The 8,122-nt window shown below is 37.1% G+C and overlaps 1 protein-coding gene across 1 annotated transcript; it reads right to left on the bottom strand.

Annotated features, from left to right (window-relative positions):
* Positions 1 to 440: 440 nt before the first annotated feature.
* Positions 441 to 7,620, bottom strand: LOC149015033 (cinnamoyl-CoA reductase 1-like). The gene is made up of 6 exons (XM_089155210.1): positions 6,673 to 7,620; positions 4,474 to 4,643; positions 3,782 to 3,967; positions 2,040 to 2,202; positions 1,112 to 1,301; positions 441 to 827 (listed from the first exon to the last, which is right to left on the bottom strand). Exons 1-6 carry the CDS (start codon positions 6,806 to 6,808, stop codon positions 695 to 697), a joined length of 978 nt encoding a protein of 325 aa, XP_089011336.1. The 5' UTR covers positions 6,809 to 7,620; the 3' UTR covers positions 441 to 694.
* Between the last annotated feature and the right edge of the window lie 502 nt (positions 7,621 to 8,122).

Below are 8,122 nucleotides of genomic sequence, written 5' to 3'. Positions count from 1 at the left end.
AAGAAGAACGTAACTAAGTACCCAATAGGAAAGCAAATAAACTATATGATTAGAACAAGCCTTCTCCACTCCTCTTAAGTCCCAATAATTTCTAGAGATTCAGAAGGAGACAAGACAGGAAAATTTCATAACCTTAAGACAATTTATTTTTAGAGTAGCTTCATTGGATATATACTCATATTACCTAAAAAAACAAGATAAGAACGTTTTCTCTCTTGCATTCCTTAACCAGCATGTATCCCTTTTAAAAACTATTACAAAATTCTTTATAACTATTTACTTACAATTATATTTTTTTTTCCATAACTTATTCTGGACATATTTATCAGATAAAAATTTATCTTTTCTTTAGAGAAGGACATTTGGTATTAATTTCTTTTAATAGAGCAAAAATAAGAATAAAAATGGATACCAAAATAGCCTTAACTGAGAGGCAGTGTCCCACATAAATGAGCTATATTTTAGTGTTTACGAGCCTCGTTGAAGAATGAAAACCGACTAGAGGGTGAGAAATCGTCCATGGGAAGGAGGTCAAGTCTGCTAAGAAATAAAATATAAAAAACAACATTCGAAAATAAGAACAATTTTACATGGAGCAAACTTTTCCAGAGATGTTACCTAACAGGAGGAAATTTACTATAAAGCAAACAGGGATTTAATAACAGTTTGGGTGATAATCAAGAAACTCATTTGGTTAATCTAAGAGACCAACCTCCTGGTAGCTTTTCAAATTATCAACTAAAGTGTCTTCCAATGTCCTGTACTTCCACCCCAACTGCTGCAGCTTCTTCGAACTCAGCTGGTAACCATCATCTACCTCAGTAAAACTGAAAACCATAAATGTATAAGATTCAAGAGATGATATTATCAAGGTAAAACCTAAGTTTACCTAACCAAAAGCAAAGAGCTACACAATTAATTGTAATCTAAAAAATCAAACCCAGTAATCCTAAACCTAAGCAACTTGTGGTGGGCTGAGTAAATCTAAGAGAAGTTAAGCAAAGCCTCCATGTTACCAGGTATTGAATATAGATATATAATTTGACAAGGTGAACAAAGATGGCCTCACGGCCTTCACCTGTAGGCTCCTTGGTGCATGAAACCAACTTACTTCTTTGGATAGTTGTAGTTAGGACATAAGCTCCTCAGCTTGTCCACCAAGTCCTTTGTTTTGATCATGTGTGCTGTACATATGTATCTCCCTTCTGCTTCAACCTTCTCATATAGCAGCACCAATGCTTCAGCTACATCACGGACATCTACAATGTCTAAGACTTTGTTTTCCAAAGACTCGGATCCTTCTGCTTGTAATGAAGGAGAAACTTTTAGAAAATCCCATTTTCAACAAGTACAAAGAAAGGTCTACGAGGGGGTCAGCTCAACATGCAAATTGGCAGTAAAATGTAGAGGAAGACTGGACATAGTAACATTACATTCACACAAAAACTAAAAACACACATTATAAATGAACTGAATATGTAGTGCAATATTTATTTGTCGTTTGAAAAATAATAGCAGTGGTCCGAACACAAATCAAATATTCTCCCAAAAAGGGGAACGGGAAGAAAAACAAGCAGAAGCCAGATAATCAGTCAGCCCAACTTCAACGCAAACCCAAGCTTCAAACAATGACCCAGCAGATTTCACTCATGCAGTGTAAACTACTTTGTACTCATTGTGAGAAGTCAAGAGTGCAAAACACTCTATTTACTCTTTCATCACACATAGAGAACATAGAGACTCCATATAAATTCAAGTAGTAGTTTCATAAGAAAGTAAAATGACATCAATGACTTCAGCTGGATACAAAGAGAACTATCCTATAATCACAAGAAATGATTCTATGTAACACCCTTCATGGTTACAATTAAATTATTAATGGCGGCCCTGCTAAAGCTCATTGAATTTATATGGCCCAACTTGAAAATCTATCTACCATACAGGCATGTAAAAACTCTAAAGAAAAGGCAACATGTGCGAACTAGATATGAAAAAAGGGGGAAAAAAGACCAAGTATGACACATAATGTAAGAGTAAACCTTTCAAAAGCCTGAGAATAACGCGACTAGTAGCATTTAGTGTAGACTGCAGCATTGGGCCAATAACCAGAGCTGGGCAAATGGTTACTATGTCAAGTCCACTTCTGTTTGCATATTCCCAAGCCTCACTTTCCGCTGTTGTTTTGGAAAGGCAATAGTAATTCTGGCGCCAATATGAAAAAATTTGTGCTTAGTCCATGTACAGAAAAGCCTCTATATCCAGATAGAACTCAAAACCTTCTATGTCAACCAGGAAAGACAGAAACGGTTAGAAAGAACTATGGGTTTTTTTACTAGAGAAATTTATACCAAGTAATATACGGGGGAAAAAAGAGTTATAGCCTATTTATTATGTTTTGGAAGCAAAATCAAAAATTGAGACCTGAAAACTACTGAAAAAATACATGCAAAAACAAATATGCACAAACAAAATTATGATTCAACAAACACATACCCCAGAAGAAGAAATAGGCAAATAGCATATGACACCAACATACTGACAAGCACACTGTGACACCTGATGTTCACTCCCATGAGATAATCCAAGAAAAATATCCCATTTTCCATAGATCAAGAGTCAAGAATCCTTGTATGATTTAGGATACTAGGTTACACCAACCTAGATCCACATCTGTGTGTGACCCCATATATAGCAATATCACAAAACAAAAGAGGGGGAATATGAAATAAAAGAAGCCCATACCACCCATAAACATCCAGGAGGTTCGTACAATAGCTATACAGCCTTACCAAGTGCATCGACTAGGAAATCGAGCCATGAAAGCCTCAGGGTATTTTCATGTCTAACAAGTTTCTATAGAATCATAAGAAATTCAACTTGTGGTCAGGAATTTCAAGCAATTAAGGCGACGCAACTCAAGAAATGATATAGGTAAACATAGGGTAACTCTGTTTTAGTCTCCGTCAGCATTTCGACTAGCTTTGGTTCTTCAATTTCATTTCAGTACTCTCAGGTAGAACAATAGTTTGTTCTTTGTTTAGGCTCATTAAATTGCTGATTCATTACTTCAATCAGAAATTTCAATTTTAAGAATTGGAAAGACCAACTCTTTTTCAACATCATTCATAAACAAATCCATTGATCAAGAGGGTTTCTACACCAGTTTTAGGTAAATACAGTAGGCTGGGATTTTACAAATGGCAACGGTAAACTAAAGCAGATGCAACAATTTGACAAGAGGAAAATAATTATGAACTTTTCAAATGAAAAGCAGCTTTGGGCCTTTGGCAGTAAGCAGAACCCCTTTAATGTTTTCTGTCTTCAAGAATTATCCTACACATAAAGTAAATTTACCAGTCTGTCATCATGTTACTTATGTTGCCACAAGCTAAAATAAATCCAGCAATATAGATAACCAATACTAAAGGAAAATTTTGAAGACCTCTTAAACCATATTCTCTCTTCCTGAAGTTAATAATTAGAGCTATGCTCATGTTCATCACTTAATTGGTTCAAGAAAAGAAATATAGAAGAGTTCCAGAGGCTGAGATACTGAGAACTATATCTGCAAATCCAGGGCACAAAATCAAAAACATAAATTTGTACATTTAGAATCGCAGTCAAAGCCAAAAACATATCTACAGTATTAAAACATATAGCACAAACAAGGAGTTTTAAGAGTCACAGATCGGGTGATGCAATCCAAACATTGACCAATTTCGCTTCAGAACACTAGTTCACCACTTAATGAATCAGAATGGTATATTTCTCAACAGCATACCTTGGTTTCCCTACAATATTCCTCATTAGACCAGCATGTTTCATCCATGACTTGATTCTTTGGGAGTCTTGGGTTCATGCAAACAGCAGCCACTGATGACACAATCATCACTTTTTTCACTTTTGTTTCAGAACATGCCTTTAGTACATTAAGTGTGCCAGTGACAGCAGGCTGAATAAGTTCTACCTGTGAAAGAGAACTCTGAGATAAGCTACCAATATACATGTGTGTTATTCATCCAAAAAATATACATGTGGGAAGTGTGTGTGTGTGTGTGTGCAAATCCACCATTAAAGATGAATGGAAACTGAAATTGCTCAGCATCAAGTCAAATCAGTCTTTTTTGCCTTGTATTTTGTGAGAAGAGGGAAACTAGGAAAACTGGAAAATGGTCTACCAAGACAACAGATCCATGCAACCGTTTCTCTGACCAACCAAAATATTTCACAGCCCAATATGATAACAATAGCTTCTATCAGATTTGTAATTTTTTTTTTCACGACTATCATATTTAAGATGCACACATGCAATATGCACAAGCAGCATTAAGCTGTTACAAAGATCATGTTATGTCTATCATCAGGCATGAGGTTCGCTTAAAAATATCTGAGATAAACACCAACACAGATACAGCAAAGTACATTTAAACCGGCTGACATACATTGATATAGCTCAAAGGGAGGTACAGTTACCTCAGGATTCAATGTCATTCCTGAAGGGACTGGACTTGCAGTATGAAATACTCCATCACATCCTGCAATGGCTATAGGCAGAGAACTATAGTCCAGCAAATCTGCCTTGAAAAGCTGGAGGTTCTCCAAGGCATTGTTCAGTTTCTTCAAATGAGCATTCTTCACATCCCCTGCGAAAAATTTCAGAGGACCTTCAGGAAGTTCCAGCAGAATTTGAGTTGATAATGTTTGTGGGAAGTAGGAATGATTTAATAAACAAACTAGTAAACTCCAATAAAAACAAAAAAGAGCATCCTGTGCCATTGCATGATTTAAAAGCATAAGTTCCAACATTACCTTTGTCCAAATTCTATTTGAAAGTGGCTCCATTTAATGTTTTCAAAGAAAAAACACCAGAATAAATGGAGACTGCAGCGAGAAACTTAAATACACAAAATAGCAGCGTCTGATTTTTATGTTTAAAGAGGGGGAAAAACAATAGTAGATGTAGTTTTGGTATTTGGTAGTCCATATAATACCTTTCAACTACATATGTGCAGGTTACGACCTTCTCTGGTTGTACATCAAGAACGGGTAGATCTTAAAATCCTAAACTCTATCTTGCATTGTACGAACCACATATCTAGATGACCTGATAATCAAAATGAGAGCAGGAAGTTGAACAGCATGATTTTTTCGGAAAATAAGCTTTGTGAAGTTGATCGAGTTATTTTCTCTCTTTCACTGTTCACTCTGGTACTTGTAGGACAAGGATAATCTCTGAACATTTGACTGTGGTCTTTGAAGGGAACAAAATTCTAGTCTCCCTTTATCACTCTATATCGATTTATCATCACTATCTGGGCTCAATATACTAATATACCAGCCTGACATCTACAGAAGATAATTGAACAATAAAGCTAAGCCCAAGCCTGATTTGGTTTCCTTCATCAATGTAAAACTCGGATGGAAATTAATCAGATCTACCACCAGAATAGCTTTTAGTTTCAACAGACTGCCAACAGTTTCACCATTTCTGCGGTACTTATAATGTTTCTCCTTCCTATCAGGTAGCAGTTCAGAATCAATGATTAGATCACACTTGGACAGAGAAATAGGTTTGGGTAGCAAATTAGAACCAACATGAGGCCCAGAATGTATGCTGCCCTACCCCACTTCTTGGAGAAGCTGTTTCCCACTTAAATATCTTTTCCTGTTCTACAAATGGATACAAAAAGACTAACAAACTGATTCATAGACCACCAAGGCTATGTGGTTGTCTAGAGATGAGTAGAACATAAAAGATTTAAGCACAGAATCTGCACTTCTTTCTTCGTTTTTGAAATTTTCTATATATCTGGTTGACTAGAGATTAATGAAGATTTCATATTCAATATTAAACTTGCACTGGAGATGCAGATTTGTATACCCCCATCAGCAACAAGTGTCCACATTTTGGTAAGAGAACTCGGCAAAGTTGAGAATTTGTAGATTTTTGAGGTCCCCTCTTTCTCTCTCTGAAAAGTCTCTCCTTTGTTCTGAATTTTGTAACCTATATTTTTTATCCTTTTAATTTTAATCAAACAAATTTTGTTCCTTTCTTTTCATTTTCCTTGAGGTCTACTTTCCTCCACTTGTTGTTTGGGGCAAAGGTTGAAACACACGGAACTAAGTTAAGCATGCAGGATAGAACCAAGCATAATGAGAAGAAAACTCCTCTTCCCAGGAACCAAATCGAGATTTGAAAGTGTCAATGAATTCGTCAGTTTATTAGATTCAATTATCATTGCACCGAATAAGAGACCAAATAAACATCACCCTAACGTGTACAAGTTCATAACCAAAGCCAAAGCGGGATTCAGTGAGGACTATTCCACCCAAAACATAATGAGAAGAACAAATTAAAGATGGGAAGAGTTTGTATGGAAGTCATCAAAAAATTGAATCGGGTGAAAAATCAAAATCAATAAATGGGTATGCTCTTTTCTTTCTCCTACCAACAAAGCTGAGACACAGAAGGGTGAGATGAACAACTTAACATGCTGTAAACCACAAACTTCCATTAAGAGTTAAAAGCAGATCCAATAGAAGTGCATTAGAATTTCATCAAATGAATGAACAGGAAAAAAAAGGGGGGGGGGGGGGGCAAACAAACAACTAGTACAGAGTTTAAAGAGAGGGATGGTAACAACAGGTGAATTTAAGGGCCAATGAAATCACCTGGGTCCCTAACGGTTCCATGGACCCTGTAGCCTCTGGAAAGGAGAAGCTTCACAAGCCAAGACGCCAAATATCCTCCTGCCCCTGTCACACATACTGTTCCCTTCTCCGCCATTTGTGATTTACCTGAAAGCATTAGAGAACTCAACACTCTTTCCCTAAGACCTGTTTACCTTGTGGTATTGATTATGACATTAAAAAGTCGGAGAATGTTCAAGAAAAATGAATGCGGCGCGGTGACATCTGTTGCGTTGAGCTACCCAACTGTCGATTTAGCTCTACAGCAGCTGTTACACATCCCGTTCATTCTAGTCGAAGCATGCAACTCAATATTTAACTTTTTCGTTTTCGGGCGACCGACTTGTTCTAGAAATGGACGTAGGTCGGTTTCGCTTGGATTCTTATCTGATTAACTGTTTATTAATGGCGAATGTCCTCTTTCCTCAAGATTCATCTCCAGCGACATGCTAACATCCAACCAAGTTTGCACCTGTGCACCAAACGAACAGTTATCTTCGTAATACTGAGTAATCAGAGTTCGGAATTTGGCCAATACATCTCTGCCAACAGGGATAAAAGCTAACACAAGGGTGGTGTAGGAGATCGATGAGAAGAAGCGTGCAGATTTTTCAACCCTACTTGGGACAACTGCTGCGGGATATTCCATTTCAAACTAATGTTCGAAATCATCGACTCCTCGTCGGAACAACAATTAGTTTCGGTTGCTTTAGAACAGAGACAAAAGGTTCCACTTGTCTTCATCTTCTTTCGATGATCGATTGCCCTGAAAGCTAGAAGCTGGAACTTGGAAGGCTCATCAAACTCCTCCATTCTTGATTTCATCATTTCTGCTGGTTGATCGCTGTCTGTAATGAAGAAATGTAATCAAAATCAGCAACAAACACGGACGATGGAGGACAACGGTGAAATGGAGTTCCAACTCGTAACTTCCAAACCCTAACGTAAAATGTTCTCCCGCCATAATGTCGGTTCAAATACCACGAAACCCCAAATACACGGAAAAAAATCGTCTGCGTTGCACCACGTGTTAAATTCTTAATTAATGGCTCAGATTAAAAAGCTGATTTTAAATGAAAAACACCTACATTTATAGCCCGTTTTAGCCCATCTACCCGTTTCTGAAAAACAGGGAAAACTCACATGAAATTTCTCATCGTTTGCCATTTCAACTCTATCTTCTTCCGTCTCACTGCCTTCTTCCCCGTTTGCAATTCGTATTTGACTCTTCCCCGTTTGCAATTTGTGGTTTCTCAGTCCAAATCGGAGAATGACGATGGTTTTATTTTCCAGGTAAGATACGAACTCCCTTCTGTCTAACCCTATATAATAATTTGAATGAAAAGAGTGATTACCTTACTGTTACTCAGAGTTGTGAATCCAAGTTTTCTCCTCCTTCCTCTGAAAATTTTTCCTCTAGTAATTCTGTTTT

The sequence above is a fragment of the Hakea prostrata genome, chromosome 5 (genome assembly GCF_041222555.1).
Source record: "Hakea prostrata isolate BN-2017 chromosome 5, UWA_Hpros_2, whole genome shotgun sequence".
Taxonomy (NCBI): Eukaryota; Viridiplantae; Streptophyta; class Magnoliopsida; order Proteales; family Proteaceae; genus Hakea; species Hakea prostrata.
Note: the sequence above shows the minus strand (reverse complement) of the source record. Positions and strands in the feature narration are given on the sequence as shown.

Coding starts and splice junctions, on each gene's coding strand:
- LOC149015033 (XM_089155210.1), bottom strand. CDS start 6,808: ATGCTTTCAGGTAAATCACAAATGGCGGAGAAGGGAACAGTATGTGTG. Junction 4,644..6,672: donor TGGAACCGTTAGGGACCCAG/GTGATTTCATTG, acceptor AATTTTTCGCAG/GGGATGTGAAGAATGCTCAT. Junction 2,203..3,781: donor AATATTGTAGGGAAACCAAG/GTATGCTGTTGA, acceptor TATTGGCGCCAG/AATTACTATTGCCTTTCCAA.